Source organism: Gymnogyps californianus, chromosome 20, assembly GCF_018139145.2.
Source record: "Gymnogyps californianus isolate 813 chromosome 20, ASM1813914v2, whole genome shotgun sequence".
Classification (NCBI taxonomy): domain Eukaryota; kingdom Metazoa; phylum Chordata; class Aves; order Accipitriformes; family Cathartidae; genus Gymnogyps; species Gymnogyps californianus.
In genome coordinates, this window is record NC_059490.1 from 5,226,948 (window position 1) to 5,246,972 (window position 20,025).

The 20,025-nt window shown below is 50.6% G+C and overlaps 1 protein-coding gene across 4 annotated transcripts in view; it reads right to left on the minus strand.

Moving 5' to 3' along the window:
• The window catches only part of DTX2 (deltex E3 ubiquitin ligase 2), a 40,125-nt gene that overhangs the window by 14,261 nt on the left and 5,839 nt on the right, over nucleotides 1–20,025 (minus strand). For all 4 annotated transcript variants that reach the window (XM_050909061.1, XM_050909060.1, XM_050909059.1 and 1 more), the window contains 2 exons: nucleotides 14,900–15,485; nucleotides 4,811–4,869 (listed from right to left, as the gene is read on the minus strand). In XM_050909061.1, the coding sequence (XP_050765018.1) occupies nucleotides 4,811–4,869; nucleotides 14,900–15,485 (645 nt within the window). The remainder of the gene's footprint in view (nucleotides 1–4,810; nucleotides 4,870–14,899; nucleotides 15,486–20,025) is intronic.

Below are 20,025 nucleotides of genomic sequence, written 5' to 3' on the forward strand. Positions count from 1 at the left end.
AAGACTGACATTTGAAAAGCAAGTCCAAAGACTAACAGGGATTATCACCACCTACGCACAGCTGACTGATAGGCAAATGCAAAATTAATGCTTTCTTCTTAAGAGATCAATACCATCTTGCTAACATTAACATGCAGAGCCCATTTAAAAAAAAAAAAAAAAAAAGAACACGACAGCAGCAGAGGCTGAACAACCAACTTCAGACTCTTAATGTTGGAGGACAAAATGTTGCCTTCAAAAATCAGACCGAGTGAAGAGCATGAGCCACAGAACCTCAGCTGAGTTCAGTTACCCTCTAACACAGCCCCTCTCATACCTGGAATAACACGTCCAAAACTGCCTGCCAGCATCATGAATCATCACAAAGAAAATAAACATTTATTCCAGGAACTTTCTCTCTTTTGTTTTATGAGCTGCAAACACGTCTACAACTTCACACAAACATACAGCACAGGGCAAACGTGGGACCAGGAGAATTACCCCAACCAAATGTTCTCCCATGGACAACCTTAAACCAGCCAAGAAAAGGTAATTTTCCACTTTTACCTTCTGCTGCCTTCGGAGAGACACACAATGAATCATCTTCTGCAGATTCAAATCAAGAGAGCATTCAAAAAGGGGATGTTCTGGTGTTACATTGCTCTTCTGGCTCATCTCAAAACCCAGCAGCAGTGCCTCCTTTAAAGTTCTAACACAATACTAGAAATCTCAGCATCTAACAATCCTCCCACAAGTTTGGTAACAAGAGTCCCCAGTAAGGGACCTCCTCTGATCCAAGCCTTACGTGGGAGTGTGTGTTCATACAAAGTGCCAAAACAATACACAGACACACATCACATCTGCAGATCGATTCTCCAATTCTGACCTGTGGACACAACAACTTCAATTCAGAACTCGTTGTAGGCATCCGTGGAGTTATGTCAGGAGCAAATGCGGCCCTGGACCTGGATAAATTCTCACCTGAATATGCGAGGGCCAAGCTGCAACAAGATAAGCTTGCCCAGACCAAGACTGCTTTGGACACCCATGCGTTCCTGCAAGAGTTCCTGCTGCTCACGAGCTACCCCAGGAGCTTGAAAAATATTATTTCATATGTTCACACTTTCCATTGGCCACTGGGTTTCTGCCCTGCAAGGACTGCAGGAGGGAAGAGACGGAAAGCCTTGCAAAGCATCCTTTGGCATCTGATCCGATCCTATGAACGCATGCAATAACCACACTTAGAGAACTGCCTCTTTTCTCTTGCTCAAAGCATCTATTTGGCCAGAAATACGACGTTACTGACTCCTTGGGGTAAAATCATTTTCACTGGAGCTATGACAACATCCATCAGCTTTTCTCAGCCTGCTGTGTAAATAAGGGACTTTTGTAATATCCTGTGCAGAAGCTGAGCATGGGAAAAACACCCTTACATAATGTAATGAGGATTGACCACACGCTCGCTCACATGCCCAGTCTAACATGCCTCTCCAGTCACCAGCTCTGGCTACTGATCTGTATTTGCACAGACCTCAGACTGGTATGCCTTTGGTTCCAGTCCTGGATTTAAGCAGGTAGAAGGGAAAGGGCAGAGCTTACCTTCAAATAACGTGAGATCTCAGACAAGCATTGCTAATTCGTACGATTATATCCACCAGCAAAATTATTACGGTTAGTATGTTCCCAAATGCCCCAGCTCTAGGAATCATGCGAATAAGAAACACTCGGTTTCGTTTAACAAAAAGCTCATTTCCAGCCTTCGTCTTAAAAACAGTATTAGAAGGGCCTTCATACGACCACCTAGTCCACACCCCAGGCCCGAGGCACACCAGCTAAACTCCATTATTCCCAAGAGATGTTAGTCCAGCTGATCCTTAAACACCAACACTGTGGTTCAGCAGTTTCCTTAGACCTCTGTTCTGGCATTTCACCATATTAACCAAATACTCAGGGGGAAAGAAAAAGCTTAAAAGACAAGTTTCCACATGCACCTTGAAGTACTAAAATAGCAGAAAGCAAGGAAAAAGAATTTTTTTTTTTTTTTTTTGTACAAAACATGGTTTTCAAGTCAGCTTCATGATTTCTGGGATCCCAAGTGGTGCTTTTAGAAGATGTGGGTTGACAGTGTTATAAATCCCTCACTCAAATCCCCAGGTGCTCATCACACAAACGAAACCCAGCTTCTCATTCAGACCTGCAGGATGCCCCGTCTCCTGTTTATCCACCAGAAGTTCCCTCTGCATCCAAGAGATGCACCTGCAGCTCTTCTCGAGATCACCCACAAGATTCAAGGGTTTGATCTCTCCCGCTTCAAACCAGAGCCAAAGCTGCTGGTTTGAAGCACCAGCACCTCGGGATGGAGACCAAGGGTTGCGAGACTTCTGGACACGCTTCCCAGAATAAAGCCTTCTTCAGTTCACATCTGAGACTGCCCTCTCCCCCACGACACCACAGAGCCCTTGGGTCCCCAGCCTTTCCATGACTGACGCTGAAGGATGCAGTCGTGCAGCGGGGACCGGAGGAACAAAAGGGGCCCAGCCTGTGTGTTAGAGAATAACCTGAATAATAAGTAACTCAAACACCATCTGCAGGATTTTAAATAGGAACAAAATACCACTTCCCAGAAGAGGTTCTAGAAACAGAGAGCGGAGCATAGAGGGGAAGAAGGTGTCCCTAAAGACCCAGCCAATTAACGTTTCAATAAAATTTGGCCATTTTTACCGGAACTCCGCTGCTTGCTTTTTACCAGAAAAGTTCCTAGAGATTTATTTTCCTTTTGCTTGCTAATTAACTCATCCAGATCTTTCCTCTGCTTCTATGTGATTTTAAGGACAGACTCAAATTCAGATTTTTCTCCTCCCTTGCACTTCTGACGTCTGTCACACTTGGCAGAAGACAGCACAGCGCTGATCAAAGCTGTGTCCTACGAAGACCTGGATATGAAGGAGACGCTGGACCCGGGGAGTTGCTTCTGTGCTGACCACGCTCAGCCCAGCCCATGCAGCTCTGCACTCCCCTGCAAGTCGGCGTGCCTCTTGCTAGCTGCCTTGTGGAGAGCTAAAGATTATTAAAATGAATAGTTATTCTCTCTTTTGCACCCCTAGCCTCCAACAACAGAGATATCAATTACAAGCTTAACCTCTTCATTTTATTAAATGGTGGTAAATGGCCTATTCTACTGAGCTCTCCTGCAGCCTTTTATATCTAAACGTGGCACTACAAGGTATAAATGGACCATGCGTATTCACCTCTTCCAAATTAACAGTGGCTGACTTGCACATGTAGAACAAGATCACAGTTAACAACATTAACACAGCCTGGATTCACCAGGGCTCTTCAGTTCTTTGCTGTATTTACCTTTATGTGATTAAGTACCTAATTACACAGTCAGTGCTAATAGCCAGGGGACGAAATTCAGAGCTTTTATAAGCAAGGGGAGTTCTTCTGCTCAGGTCATCCACCTAGACAAGGTCTGAGCTTGACTTTACACCTCATTTCCACAAAGACTGATTTGCTAACAGGGAGACAGATGGGCTGCACGCTGTCAGAGGACACTCGCTCTTTACACAGTGCCCATTTGGCTATAGAGACACACAAGGCACAGTTTTCACGATAGCGATAACATCAGACAACTGGAAACATCAATCCTGGGGATCATTTTTAGGCAGGGTAAAGCCTGATGCTTGGGAGGAGACCAAGCACCATCACCTTTCCTGGAATAAGGTGGTAACCATTTTCTCTAAGAGCGAGATCGTAACTGTCTCCACTTGGCTCAGGAGCAAAGTTTGGTCTCCAAGGAGCTAATAACCTCAACAGACCATGCGTGGACAAGAGCCAGAGGAAGAGGAGGATTAACAGATATTCTGTGGTGTCTGAAATGAGTACAGAAAAACCCAGAAAATACCATACATCAGGTCTTTTCCACTCCTCTATCCCTGGGTTACCACATTACGATACAATTTCGAGTGCACAGTCGGTGTCGGTACGGAGAAGACAACTACTCTCAGCAGAACGTGCATCTCCCCAGGCACCACCACGCCAGGGTCCCGTGGTTTGGCGCTGGCTGACTTAGAGCAAACACGCCGACGGTTTTTGGCATGGAAACGCTTCCACTGAAAGCTGCAAGCACGAGTTGTCGTTTTCAAGGCAACGCCATTTCATGTTTAACAGGCAAATCAACTCTGAAAAGGAGCACTGAAAACTGGCACTTTCATCCCTCCCAGACACACTCCTCGTGTATATTTAGTATTGTATTCACAGGTTTGGATGATAACAAGCAAACCTGTATTCTGCTGCCATAGGAGACAATGTCTGATTCAACTTCTGTCCCCTCCTTTCCCCAAGACAAAGCATCACAATCATTTTTTAAGCTAAAGACCACCTGAGCTTTTGTAATAAAACCACATAAAAAAAAAAAATCACATTAAAAACCACACACCATCTCACACCACTCTTCCCCTTTGACTTTAAAAAAAAGTAGCAGTAACAGCTAGCACTGAGCTTGATCTGTGTGCTCCCCGCGCTGCTACTTGCTCATCTACACCTACGGGAGAAGATGAATACCCAACCCTCAAATAAACCCACTCATTTTGAGAGCCTCAGGACCAGCACTGACAAGAAAAACAGTTATTAAGGTTTGACCATCCCATTCTCCCCCAAATTTGCCCTCTTTGCCTTTCCGAAAAAGTCTTTGGGCCTAAACCCCTAAATGCCAGTGACCTTTCAGACTCTTCCTAAAAACTAACGAAGGAAAGTAAGTGCCACAGAAAGGTAAACCACTTGCTCACGTAACCCTAGGGACAGAGCAGGTAAAGCAGAGCGGGATCCTTACCTGCCAGGGCCTGGTTCACCTTGCTGGGTTTGGGCATCTTGACTGGCAGGTTTGGGGCACTGGAGAGAGAAAAAAAAGGGACAAGTTCAACAGCACAGATCAATCACTAACAAAACAGAGACAATTCAGCAGTGCACTGCTCCCTCCTGAGTGCCAGGGCCCTGAATACAGTAACAGGGATTAATTGCTCAGATCCACCTGGGACCCCCACCCAATCACCCTTTGCCCACTGGTCCAGCAGCTACATTTAAGGAGCCCAGTCCTTGCCAGAGCTATCTAGTAGGTTTACTTATCTCCAAGGTGGACCTCAGACCTATGCTATAGGTAGCTGTCTCCAGCCCCATCTCCTCCTGGCTGGATGCTGGGCTTGACTCATCCCTTCCTCTTGCTGGGGCCTGTTGGCAGACCCTGTTGTCAACCCCCTGCTCTGATCCTGTGATACATTCCCCGCTCTTGCTGCTCCACCACAGAGCTTCCCGTGAGCAGCCGACCTGCACTACAACAGACTGCTGCACCGGCAGGTCCATGGCATGAGCACGCAGCTGGGAACCGCTGGGATGCAGCAGACAAAGTTCATCTTAAGCCTTCCAGGTGACTTGGTCTCCAGCTGGAGAAACAGTGCTCACCAGAACATGAACCCCTGTGCTGTATGAGAAGTTGCAGCTGTACAGATCAAAGGAAGCAAGCATTATCACCCTCCACTGCTTTCCAGATGGGGAAACCGAGCCAGAGAAAGGGCAAGAAAAGTGCTCGAGCACACACAGCTGCAGCCCTGGGTTGAAGAGAATCAAGCCTTGACTCTCCCCACGCATCCAAGGGGTTACTGCAAGATGTGGGAATAAGGGATGAAAGGTTGAAGGAGACTTAGAGTTTGGCACCCACCTTCCTTTGGAAATCAAGAGGATTTGGACACCAAACATCCCCTTCAGGTTCCTAACCTACTTGTTTTGGCAGTGTTTCCCAGCACTGGCAGCTGCACCTCAAGCTAGTTTGGGATACGTGGGCAGCCAGGGTCATGCAATTAGCTGACAGCAGGAGTTAGAAAGGAAAGGGTGAGTAGCAGCATGAAAGCCAATGAGGGGGTCACTAGAAGAGAAAGCAAGCTGGATCCACATGAGCAGAGCAGGAACATTTGAAATCCAACATGCTGGCACAGAGAAGCCACCCACGGACTTTGTCTCAGGTGGCACATCTGCCTGGGAAGGATGCAGGCTCAGGCACATCAGCTGCAGTTAACACACAGTGCATTCAGACAACCATCTCCAAGGACTCCCCAAAATACCCAAAATTACATCAAAGCTGGCCAGCTTCTTAGGAATTCACAAAGACTAAGGTGGTCAAGTGCCCAAATGCCATCCACTATCTAGGGGGTACCGAATCCTCTCCAGCTGCGATGCAAGAGCTGCCACTGTGCCCAAAATAGCATCACAGACAGAGGTCCCTCCTTTCAGCCTTGCTAAAATCTTTGTCCACATTTCCATGATAACGATCAGAGCTGAAAAGATTTGTGAGTGACACATGGCTCTCTTCCACCCTCACAACAGGGACGCATCCCCACCTCCCTCCTCTCCTACCTGCCGCAGTTTGAAATAGGTTTCCGCACGCGTGCTGAGCTCCCTGAAGAAACCCCTGGGCAGGACCCAGGGCTTGGCGCTGCGCTGGCAGCCTGGCCAAGCGAGACCGGCTCCTCCAGACCCTTAAAAAGCTCTCCAGACTGCAGAGGCTTCCCTTCCGTCTCTTTCAAAGACTGTATTTTCCCCTCCGCTGCCCTTAGTTTTGCAATGTCTTCAAATGATGCAACAGATTGTTCCTGCTACAGCCCAATTCAAACCCACTGAATACAGTTGAAATCGTCCCCTCAGTTTCAAAGGGCTTTGAATCAGATGCCATGACTCCTCTTTATGACTTTTTCTCTTTCCTGATTCAGCCTCTTTGTCACAGCGCTCTCTCAGGTACTTCCCTCCTCCTTCTCTATCTCATCCCTTTGCTTCATTTCTGCTCCTGTGATCCTCTTCAGGTGACGGCTAGTAGCAGGGCTGCTCCCTCTCCAGCTGCAGACAAGGAGGGTATTTGAGGACCAGATAATGAAAAGGAACTTGAGAGACCTGCTCCCAAAAATCAGAGAGGCATTAGACCTCCCGTCCTTCCCTCCTCCAACTGAGCAGCCAAGAAGACAACGCGGTGCCTGGGCACCCCCTCCACCCCAGTCTGTGACCCTGCATGTGACTGATACTGAAGAGCCTGTGCTTCGTCGTCACACCACGAAGCACAGCAGCCACCTTGGGTGCTTTCACTTCCTCGTGGAAGGTAAAAATACAATAGCGCACAAAGCTGAACCTTCCGCTCTGCCAGGAAAGCAGGATGGGCAGCGGGGATCCTTCCAAAGGGCTGGAGCACAGGGTCATTACACCTGAGGTTGAAGAGAGCAAACCCAGAGCTGCTCTGGGAAGGGGATCACTGGTAACCACACTTCGAGAAGACCGGCAGAGAAATCCTTCACTCTTCTTTCCTGCATTGCAAGGCTCAAGTCCAAGTCACCCAGGAGCTAGAGCTTCTACGAAGTGAGAAGAGCCCTTGAGATTTGCAGAGGGAAATGGATAAGCAATTGATGCATTTGCAAGCAATCAAGTTTTGGAAGCTGCGAGTGCACTGTAGATAAATTACTATCCATCAGCCAGGAAACAGTCGCTGATCAGCTGCACTCCTGGTGTAAAGGCAAAGCATGTCAGTTTTTACTGCTGGAGGCTTTAAGCCAACTGATGTGATGATGGAGAAACCAAATACTTCTTATTTCACGTAGGCTAAAGACATGCGCAGTCAGTTAGTGGCATCTCAGCTAACAACGTCGCAGGATGTGCTGACCCATCCGCTTGACACCGTGTGAGCGCACCAGCAAGGCTGCCACGCACTGTGATTGCTTTCACATCTGCAGAAAGCCCAGACCTAAGGCTGATGAAATCAAGGGAAATCCACACTGCTTTGAGGTACCTCTGCCACAACACTGCCTGGGTAGGTTTGCAGCCACGGTGCGTGGGAGGAAGTGTTGCCACGCCAAAAAAGGTGCAGAAACGCTATTTGGAGCCTACCCTGGGTCTGAAGTGGGGTTTTTTTTGGAGGAAGAAGGGGAAGAGGTAACACGGAAGGATATTGCTATTCTAGTATAACACGGGCTGTGCCTCGACTCCGAGAGCAGGCTCGCCAGCAGCACGAACAGACATATTTAGTCCATCAGCTCAGACTCAAGCTACTCCAGGATCACCACACCAGCGCTGGCTTCTTGGGAGAGAGCTGGAGCCAGGCTGGGGGGAGGTCCTGCTGATTTACTCAAGCCAGGCTCAGTTAGGAGAAAGCTTGATGCAGGCAGGCTGGTGGGGGTCTCGGGTAAGGGAGATCTGGAGAGCATCAGTGCAAGAGCAAGCACTGCAGTGCGGAGAGATGAGAGGGATCCACCGAGACACCTGCTCCCGCTGCCTCTGCTGCCCACAGACAAGATTTCTAACCAGTCGGTGCCTTTGACTCCTAGCCAAATGTTCAGGCTGTGCTTGCAACACCTGAAAGTCAATGCCTGAATTCTCTGAACGTTTCCTGGTATCGATTCCTCCTCCCTGGTCCAATTTTGTCCTGCCATTCGCTGCAGCTCCTGCTGTCCCGCTGCTCTGTACGCTGGAGGTGACTGAGTGCAACAGGGGTCACCAGGGTTGTGAAGAAAGGAATGCAAAATAAGACACTGTCCTCAAAGATTCAGCAAGAAGATCCTGATAAGATTTCCCATGACCGGTTCCCAGACAATCTGCTACAGGGGGCAGACTGATATTTCAGCACGACAAAGCCACTTGCTTCTCCAGAATTTCAAGATAACGCAACACCAGTGAGACAGCAAAGCACAAGACCAGAGAGGAAGCGTGGCATCCATGGCTGCTGCCATTTCAAACACTGGGTGGTCAGGTTTGAGCTGAACATCACCTAGGCCACACGTACACAATATCCTAACAGAGCAGAAGTGGTGAAGTCTGTAGCAACTCACCCTCTCCACCCGATACAGCCCTTTCTTCCTTCCTCTCTCCCTGCACACCAGCCAGCAGGCCACATATTCCTGTATCATGACGTCTTTGTAGCCCTCTGGACAATAGCCGACACTTCTCCTCCCAGATCAGGGCTGCATCCAGCCCTGCCTCACATTAACACCAAGTGCTACCACAACACCTGAAGTTCTAATCCCCTTCCCAGGGCTAACCGAGTGTATGATGACACTAATGACCATACAGCAGTTTCTTCCCTACCTTTCTTCTCAAGAAGATGCCACAGCCCAAACCAAATCCTTCTAAAGGAGGACCTTTTGGTGCACTGCACGCAGCCACATGGATCCGTGGTTTTGCTCCTGGTACCAAGCAGAGGAGATTCCCCTGCTCCCACTCGGGAAAAACACCCGGTGGCAGAACCACGCCGGCTAACACAAGGCTGCAGGACAAGTCACAATGGGCCCAGTGGAACCAGCACCGAGCAGAGGCCCTCCTCACCACCCGAGAAGCTTGTCGGTATGCCTACAGACAAAACTGAAAGATGCAAAGGAGAGAGAAAAGGAAAGGCCCTGCCCAGGTTATGGTCCCTCAGTTACACCTCCTGATCCTACAAAGCACTGACTGTGGGTCATTCCCCATGGGAGATTTGGGGGCGCAGCACCAGACCCTTCTTAGGAACACCACAATACTGTAAGCATCCTTCCCCAGTCCCCAAGACCCCCATTCCCCACACTTTTAAACAAAATCCTCCCCGAGCTGCCTGCCTTATTTGTAGGCACAACCTAGACCAGCACCCAAGGCCGCATAAGCTCAGAGGGGCCAGCAGAGCTACAGTGGGGATTTGCCTGGCTGGGGCACTAAATATATCCCCCAGAAGATTGCTTCCTGCAGCTTTACTTGCTCATATTACAAGCAGAGGAGTGCCCTTCTCTGTAATTAGCCAGCACAGTGCAGGGGAACAGGGTAGCTCTTGGCCCAGGGATGGATGCTTTCCCATGCCGGGTGGGAAAGATCATGCCAGGAGGCGGCTGGGAACCTGGGGAGCTGACCTCTGCTTCACAGATCCGGTTAACGGTGCCGATATAAGGATACGACCCTTGCCGTGGTACACTCCATCTGCAGATTTCAGTGCCGTCTGTGAGAGAGGCTGGATTCATTAACTGTGTTTAATACACGGGAGGAAACTAATGCACCAAGAAGCAAAATAACTTGCCCACATGTATTTAATACATTAGCAGCAGAGCCAAGGATATTAGCATCTATTTAAGCCTTGGCACTCCTCGCCGGGTTTTCCAGCGACTTTGACCCTCTTGAGAGCACGAGGAAATTAAACCTGCATTTTGAAGTGCCTGAGCTCCACCCTCTCTCACACCCGCATCCACCCTCCAGCCCCACAGCAAGCAGGAAATATATTTAATCACCGCCAATGCCACAAAAGCCCAGGCATGCCTGTGCTACTAACAGCCCGTACTGGGGGCTATTCCTGCCTGCCTATTAGAAATAGCTGTCACAACCACACAGGGAGTTAGGCAGCTTTCCAGGATGAACTACACCTCTTTCTCAGCCCTGCAGGAGAGATGTTTACTTCAGTGCTGCCGTTTTTCGCTGTGTTTCCTAAAGAAACTGGGTGTACACAACTGCACCGTCTTTCAGTCTCTCCCCAATAGCTTTTGAGCCCTTCTGCCAGTTGCAGCTCAGCTCCGAGAGGCAGGAGCTGGGTCGTCCCTGCAAGCTTTGTGAAGATAAGCAGTTTTGTAAAAGCAAGTAATCCGCCAGGGCTGCTTCAGAGCCAAAGGCTGCGGGGTGAACACAACGCAACCCTTAGACACCAGAGGATCCACCGTGGCCCGCTACTCCCTTCCCTTCGGTCTCTGAGCACGGGCCAGCACAGGAATTGCACATCACAGCTAAGAGGAATGAGCAATGCTGCATGCTAGATGCAGACAGAAATCCTCGGCGGGATAATTAGTGCAGGATAATTAGCACTTCGTCTTCACCGCCACAAAGGCCTCACTATTCAGTGATGCAGGAGGAGACGGGGCAGCGACTGCGAGGGAAGGGAACTAACCACCACGCCACGCCAAGTCCAGCCAGGAGGGAAGACAGGGAACCTAGGGGACAAAATAACCCAGGAATGTTCTGGGCTTAGGAATTAAATGAAACACATTGTTACAGTTTGCTACTCAGGTTTCCCCTAATTCACAGAAATTGGAGTATTTTCTGCTGGAACATGGGTTTCACGAGCCTGAGACTGTAACTCCAGCCAGGAGCAATTACACCCACCCAGCGGCATTTCCGACTCAAATCCAGCACAGGGGTGACAGGAAAAGCCATCTCGAGCTGTCAGCTGGTGCTGGAAAAGTCCCTTTTGCATACAGCACTATACTGGAAGACAGAGATTGCCCCCCTGCGTGCATTTGTCTGTCTGGCAGGGAGGAAGGAGAGTGCCCCTGGCAAAACTAATCCCAAAGGACTGGAGATCCAGACATCATCCGTCATCCATGAAGAGCCACCAAGGCACATCTTTGTTCTGCCCTTCTCTGGGGTCTGTTTGGGTGAGCCCCCAGCTGCTGCCTCCCTCCGGGCTCAGTGCACGCCACGGGCTGGATCTGTGATCCAGGCATGCTCCTGCAGGGGTTATGGAAAACAGAGGCTTCCACAGATGTTTAGTGGAAAACACCAGTGTTAATGAACAGAAAGGGAGTCGTAGAGATAAGGACAGCTCCCAACGTCCTGCCTGCAAAACCACCTCCCCAACAAGCCCTGTAGCCAGGCAAGTGCCCAGCAGCATCCCCACGTCTGGGCCAGGCTTGGGTCCCCACATCACACTTGCCATGGCAAGCCCGGGCAGCACACCCGTGCTCAGGGCACGCTCGCACCCCAGCAGGGACAGACAGCCGGCGGGCAGGAGAGCAGGGACCAGGGCTCACAGCTGGGGGTGCAGGGTTTGCACAGAGGGTGCCTGTCACACAAGTCTGCCAGCACTCGCACACTCCCTTCCAAGTGTCCAAAGAGCTGCCACCTTCCCCACATGGCACATTCTGCTGTCCCCAGCAAAGACTTAACGGTACGATCCCTTCGCATTCCCCAGAAAGGCTGGCTTGGTCAGGGATTATTGCTAAGATACCAGCCACCTCACCCCTTGCACACCACGAACAGCTGAGCTGCAAAGCAAGTTGCAACAGCCAGACCAGAACCAGCCATGGCATTACTCGTCCACAGCATTCCTCATGCATGGCCACCACCACCACCAGTAGCGCAGCAGTCCCAGCGCTCCGGGAGGGCTCTGTCCTCTGCTGCTGTCCCCAGGCTGGCAGTCTTGGAGGGAACCAGATGCTCCTGCCACAGAAGCCACCTTCAACAGTGCTTGAGAAGGGACCGAGCTGGGGCAGCTGAGCGAGGAGCGTGGGGGTATATGCCAGCCCCGGAGGGCTGTTACATTAATCCAGCACAAGCTCTGCCAGCATTCACCTGTCGGAGGGTTCAACAAGCCGCTGAGAGCTGCCCGCTGCCCTGGCAGCTCCCGGGACCCAGCCCAGCAGGGTGCCACGACAGTGTCCTCCCCAGTGCCTTGGCTGGGCACCTCCAGGTCTCCTCCTGGCTGTCCCTCTCCTCCCAGTCAGCAGCGCCTGGGCTGTGGGCTCAGTTCATGGTAAGAAGCCCGTGCCACCCCTCTCTGAACATCTCTCTCCCATCCTCCCCCCTTTTAGGACAGCCTGTGCCCCCATCAGTAGCACACAACATACCCAGACCCCGACTGGCTCCTGACAGGCTTGCAGGGCAACTGCTGCAGCATTTGGCTCTTCATTTTTAATCTTCCCACCCTGGGAGTCACTTTGCAAATCACGCTGAGGCTCTGGCAGCCCGGCAGCCCCACGCAGCGACCAGTGGCTCCTGTGAGAGGCGAAATTTGGCAGCTTCTTCAGGAGACAGCAAGAGCTTTACTGGGGGCTCCTGCAGGCAGTACTGAGGTCTGGCTTTCAGCCTTATTTGAAGGTGACTGGAACAGAGAAGTATTGCGGATGTTTAAGACACCACAAAAAAATCACCAGGTGCAAAGAAAGCACCAGAAAAAGGCTGTGAGAAAGAAGAACAAGATGGGGGAAGTCATTTTACTCAGATGACCCCGAAGATGGAAAGTCCTGATACGACACTAAGGAAAATATCTCAAGACTCACCGTCTTGTTTAAAATACAAACGAGATTCAAAATAAACCTCAAACCCCTGAGCCTCATGTAATTAGCAGAATGTGCTTTCGACACCCTTCTAGATCTCTTATCTCTGTATTTACTCGGGGTAGCTTGGACAGGTAAATCAGCCCTGGCAAGTTGCCCTTTAGTTTCTCAGGTGCTCAGACAATGGTTCAGCACTTAGATTATTTACAGTGAAATGCGTATATTGCTCTGTACACTTCCAGCCGTTTACAAACGGAGGGAGCAGTCAGACAGCCCTCGCTTGGTCCTCAGTTTAATGCTGGCAGATACTCAGTGCAAGTATTATCACAGACAGGCCACAAAGACCTCTGCTAGCAAAGGCTTGTGCACAGAAAGACTCTGAAAGCTGTTTAGTGGTGATCTGGCTTGGTTTGGGTGTCCAGGCTTCACAGAGGCCATCCTACAAGAACGTGGAGGGAAGTGCCCTACTTTGCAAGGGTGACGCTGACCTCCCCTGCCCCAAAATCCCCGCTGGAGCCCAGTGCCACAGCCCTGCTCCAGCCCACGGGGGATAACTGACCACGGCTTGGCCCAGCAGCCCACGCCATGGAGAAGAGGCGAGCTCTCAGACCACGAGACTCTGCTTTTCATTTAGCTGGCAACAGCCGAAAGGCCTGAAGAGAAGTGAAACCCTTCCTCCCACATCGGTAAGGTGCAAATACAGCCTCCTTTGGCTCCAGCCACTCACTGATGGGAGCTGAAACCCTGTGCTGCGAGACGCACACCAGTTTCAGCCCTGTCAAAGAGCCACAGTGAAAATGGATCAGCAGCTAGCACGGGTGACCCATCCATACAAGCTGGAGCATTTGAGGGGTGACAGCTCAAAGAACCACGGAAAGCTAGACCTCAACTAGCACTGCAACAACTGCCAGTCCTTCCTTCAAAGTAACTAGCTCCCTCTAGAGATCCAGAGCCCACCCTGAGCACCCAGCCAGGAGAGGGTCGCTGAAGAAAGATGAAGGGAAAGGACATGGCAAAATCCTCACCAGGAGAGGCTTAGCCGGATTTTAAATCACTTACAGTCCCGCTTGTGATTCCAGTCCTCCAACATCACAACAGCAAAGCCCGACAGCACCTCAAAACGTGCAAAACGAACCTCTTCCAAGATTATCCAGTGGCATCTCTGCTTTGCATCAGCATTTAGCCTGACACCACTCAAATTGCTAGTGTCACCCCGTTGATTTCAGATAGAGAGGGATCAATATGGTTCAAGGTATGAAAGGAAGTGGAAAGAAAGTTACTGATTTGGTTTTCTAAACATCTTCACAATGGATTTTAAAAAAATCCTTGATCAAATCCGTGTCTTAGGGGTTGGTTTTTTTCTGCTTGTTCACCTTAATGTCCAACACGGACTTCCTGATTTTGTCAAGAGAATTCACGAGGTCTCAGCCACACACAATGAGTCCTGTGGTCCCTCCTTGAAGGGGAAGAGCTTTGAACACAGAGCAGTTTTCCACTTTACGTTTACTGCGCATTTTGAATTAAATAAGGGTGTTCACAAGTCCTCTTTTCATTCACTCAGTCCCCCTCAAAGTTGTTTTTAAGTGTAACCCAAAATACCACCAATCACTATTAATTTTCTCAGACCTGCAGAATCTCAACCTGACTGCTTTCTCCGGTGGTTCAGGGAAACTAGTAGACAGGGACTATATCTCAAGTGGAAGAAAAGAAGGGGAAAGCAGAGGAGAAGCCTTTTCATGCACTGTACTAGACACAAAGGCACAAACCTCTCTCTCCTAGGGAGAAGACCCTTGTAAAGTCCTCTGGGACAGAGAGGCTCCCAGATAACGAAGACCTGAGCACAGCAGGTCTCTCGGACACATACACAGTATTTAAAGTTGAATTAGGGTCTTTACCTGACTCCATTAGATGCAGACAGTCCTGTGCTGGGACCCCCAGCTTGAGGCAAAGCCCAGGTGCTCTGTGCATTGAGTCTCGGTGTTGACCTTGCTCCAGACAAAGTCGGTTTGTTATAGGGCACGAAGCCGACGCTGGAAGAACTTACTGACGCTGTCCTACCGGAAACCTGATGAGTAGCGGAAGAGTTGGGAAAGTTTATCATGGAATGGCGGTAGCGCGTGGTGATGGGACCAGTCCCACTGTTTAGCCAGCACTGCTGGCAAGAACAAGCCACCCCCGTGTGAAGGGGTGCCGGAGAGGCTGTCACCGGGTACGGGGTGTCCAAGCGCCTCTGAACGCTGCGGCGGAACCTCGTGGTCTTGTTGGTCTGGACTTGAGCCACAAAGTCAACTTCGTAGTTGTAGCCCAAGGGTCCGAGATCCACTCGCTGGTGGTTCGTGGCATGGGCTTGCTCCAGGAACACGCAGACGTTCATCTCGTAGGGGGACCACCCGCCTTCATCGTTCTGCCACTCCCAGACAATGCCCTGCCCGGCAGCGGAGTCCCCAGGGAAGAGTTGCCTGCGGACGGCCCGCATCGTCCCTGCATGGGGAGAGGGGGGGAAGAAAGAATAAAATCATTTTGTGAGCAGAGAATTAAGGGGGATCTGGTCTCAGGGACTTGTTTCTGTACAGATCTGCGGCGTCTACATCAGGGTGGCCTTCCTCACCTTTCCCTCAACAGGGGCACTAACAGACTTTCTCTTCCAGACAGGGCTGGGTTTGCTCATGAAGCTTAGAGAAAGGCAATACCCTGAGATCCCTGTCCTTTTGCCAAATCTGATTGCAGGCTGGCAACAGGTTCAAAAGCTGCTGGGAGGAAGGGTGGGAAAGGAGGGAAGGAGAGAGGATGCAGAGACAGACACACCCGCGCACAAAGGCACAGCAATCACATATGTCTCCCTGACATTAAAAAAAAAAAAAAAAGAGAAAGTAAAAAAAAAAAAAAAAAAAATCAGGCTGAGGCACAGATCTGGTTTAAAAAAACCAACTCCCACAGCCTTGACAACAGAGTAACTATAGAGATACACCATCAGGAAGTGCTTTGCAGGAGTGCTTAAGGGGCTAAACGCCCACTTTGCTACACAAGGGTCTGGGCAATTTTGCTCTTGGGGGAGTGGGTGAAGTCCCACAAGGGCAAGGACTTTGGAGAGGGGACAGACAGGGCCAGCTTCTCCAGGCTCCTGACTGCTGGGAGATATAGCAAGACTAGAGAGAAGACGACAACGAAGTCATTTGGAAACTGGAAAGAGCAGCTGTTCAAACAAAGGAAGAGAAGTGAAAGCAGACACGCTACTCTTGCGAGGCCGCTTGACAGCTACAGCAGGAGCTCAAAACCTCCTGGAAGCCTGGCTCTCCAGGGCAACTTCGCTCCTGGTTACTTTATTCCTTTCTTTAAAAAGGAAAAGCCTAATGAGAGGGAGGTAAGCCACCCAACAGGACAGAAGCTCTGCAACCTCTGCAAAAACAGGTTCCTGCAGCAGGGTCAAAACTGCTGCTGCTGGGAAAATCCTCAGCAGCACTCCGCACGGAGAACGAGGAGCAGGAAACGCTGCAGGGCAAGCAAGTCTGGGGATGCAGGCAAGTGGGGGTGAACAGGGGTGCAGCGAGTCGTTACGACACAGGAGGAGTTCAGAGAAGAACAGCACTGAGAGGAAAAAAAATAAAATAAAGCCTCCTAAGAGGTCATGAGGGTTATGACCCTAAGCTCCAGGACCACAGGTAAAAACAGTACCCGCACCTAAAGCCTGCGGAGAACTGCCCCAGGATGCTGCTGGTGGCTCCGTGAGGGGCAGGCAATCCAAGTAAGCTCTATGCCCAACAAGCACACCCCAAGGAAGAGGGAGGACAGCCCATGTGGGACTCCACACTGTCAAAAGCCAATTGCTACCTGTGTTCAGGCTCTGGCTGGCTGAATACTGGCTCGAGTATCTCTGCCTCACGCTGCTGTTACTTCTACCCCATAGTATTGGGATATTGTGGACTTGACTCAAACCACAAGGGCATTAACTGCCTCCTCGCTGCTAAAAATTCTGCTCGACAGCAAGAAAGTCACACCTCCGCTCCTATCGCACTCCCAGGCTTCTTTGTAAATGGTGCTGGTTGGTTTCTGCACAGCGCTTTGGTGGTCAGACCATAACGAGACCCTGTGCTGGGGGACAGGTATGTCTCGTGTCATTGCCGAAACTACATCAGGAAAGACAGATCTCAGCTCCAGAGCTGACATAAAGGCTGAGGCTCTCTCAAAGGCAGAATGTGCCAGACCAAGGAAAAGCAGGACTCCTGTTTCTGCTGGGGAAGCTGAAGGCACTGGGGACTGGAATGGCTTGCCTCAGCCCATGCAGGGGATGAGCAGCCAGGAAAGGTCCAGCACTTACTCCCAACCTGCTGCTTCAGTGGCCAAGAGCAGCACCAAGCATCCTGCTTATTGCAGAGCGGGAGTCTCCAGTGACACCATCCAACAGACAACATCTCATCAGCACACCTAAAAAGCTACTAGCAGCCAGTGAAACACAGCAACCTCCCCTGTAAGAGCTGGGGTTGAACCCCAATAGCTCAACCGCAAAGCCCAGGGATTCCTGTGGGACAAGGCCTTCCCCTGGCAGAAGTCAGGGCAGAAGGTGTCAGCAGAACCAAGGTGACCTTCCCCAGCCAGGAATCGAGGTCTTATGTGGGAAAGCAGATGAAACAGCCAAAAGCAAACTCTAGCGATGACTGCTCCTATCCAGCAAGCAAGTCCTGCCAAGTTTTAGAAACACAAACCTATGGCCTCAACAGATGGGCAACATCAGGGATGACCCCCTGAGCAGCAGGAGGACTGGGGATGAGACTGGGCTGGAAGTGAGATGGTGAGAAATGCACTGCATTTAGAGATGAGTGCAGGGGACCTGCTCCCAGGAGAAAGGGGACTACCACAGGTAAAGCAAGGTGTCAGAAAGCCCAGCGGGACACATCTCAGAGGAGATTAGCAAGCCTGCCCCTGCTCCGTTGGCAGGTCAGAAGCTAAAAGGAGCACAGAGAGGACTTGAGGAGTTTGCAAGCAACCTGTGTTTTTAACACCCCCAAACAGCAGCACGGAGGAGAGCTTTTAGGAGTCAAAAGCAAGACCAAAGCCATGCACTTGGAAAACATGCCCCTTCCCCCAGGCTGGCAGGGAAACTGGCATTCCTCTCCAGGGTGGGCAAACAGCTGTGGTGAGAGGACAACTCCTGCAGCTCCCTCGCATTCACTCCCAGCTAATCTGCCTCGACCAGCAGCTGAAGCCCACGGCTAATCCTGCCCTGCACAGCTGTCATTCCCCACTGGTGGGGATGCTGGTCCCGTTAACACTGGTTTCCTGTTATTCTCCCTGGCTTCCTTTGAAGAGCCTATTTGTCTGTCTAATAGCTAATGAGCAGAATACAACAGCCTATTTTTTGCTCTGTTTAAAGATTTTTCATGGGGATGTTTCCTGCAGAGATTCTTTTCTCCAGCACATGACAAAGGTCAGCTGGCTGCTCGCTCAGAAAGGTTCACGTTTAAGGCAGAGCCCTGCAGAGAAAAAAAGCTTTGCTTAGAACTGGGCCACTGAAAGGGGATATGAGAGTGTTTCCAACAGTCACGTTGCAGAGCACACAGGTACTTGTGGAGGGAGGCTCACAGACCTGGCCACTCTGATCAGCATCCCTCCGAATTGGTGGGAAATGCTGCAGGAGAGCCATGAAGTGGAATCAGCCTTTTTGTTATTAACGACTCAACCACAGATCTAGTCCAAGGAAAGATGAGATCACGCCAGCCAACATCATTTCCAAAATTGTATTGGGCTGTCCCCCAAAGATGACCAATTCCAAACCATCCTGCGATGGACAATATTCGCTAGGTGTTTTGAGATCTTTCACAAGGGTCTATAGCAATACGAGACCTTTGCAGAGAGACAGCTCCGCTTGTGAAGAACAATGTCCCATTCACACTGGGACACATCTTTCACCCTCACCAAACTGGGCCATTTCCTGACAAGGGACAGCTCGGGACTGCTGCCCATGTGTTGGAGCACTGGCTGAAAGGGCAAGAGGCTGGAAGGCTCCTTCACAAGTTAGGCATGAAGAAAAGAAGAAACAGTCGCTGGTGCCAGCTCTGGTGGTCCATGCTGTATTGCTTGAAGCCACCGCCTCAGCAGGGCTTCCAGGTGCTCAAACAGGCCATGCTGAGCAGACTTGCCAAGGCATCCAGCTAAGAAAGCTCCTCACCCAGGACACCGCTAGAAAAACTAATCCTAAGGTCACCAAGTCAGAATGAAAACACGGATGCAGCTGTGATGACCACTCGCATCTGCTCCAACCACTTCCCCTTCCTGTAGGAACTGCCCGATTGTGCAGCTGATTCAAGATATTGCTCACTGATTGCTTCACTTGGCAAGAAATCAGTGCACTGCCCATCTCTAAAGCTTGGGGTGATGCTTGACTGCGTCCTGGGGTGATGGGAGAGATGTTGGCAAAGGGGAAACTGATGCATGGAGAATTTTCCAAAGCAGCCATTCATTCAGGGTGTGTAATTTGGGATCACCCTGGATTTTCCAGAGATGAAGAGCATGCATTCCACCCCTGCCCCCTTTCTAAGCTACAGCTGCTCAGCACATCTGGAGCAAAAGAGAGTAGAAGTCATCTCAGCAAATTGAGCTGCTAGCCTCAGTGACCCCAAGAGAGACGAGACCAGAATGAAAATTAGGTCTCAATCCTGCTATTAAGCCCAGCCCACCCTTCCTCCCTGGGAGGAAGCAAGCCAGCCTCGTATAGCACAAGTGCAGGGAATATTCTGCTGCAGCATTACGGCGTTCTGCGGGGGCTGCAGGCTTTCGCAAAGCAGCTTGCGCAGGGCGGCAAGCCAAGGTAAAGCAGCTGGCACTCCAGTTGCAGAGGGAACAAGGGATTCAAACGGGAGGGTTTGAATGGTAAAAAGCCCTTTTTATGCGAGTGGTCTTGAATGGATGTGGGTGGGGGCAGGAAGAAAGTTTCCAGCTCTGAGGGCTTTGGCTCACAAGCTCTGAGCTCCAGAGGTCCCACGATGAGGCTCCTGAAGAGATCACTGCCACCTGCCCGCACCCAGCC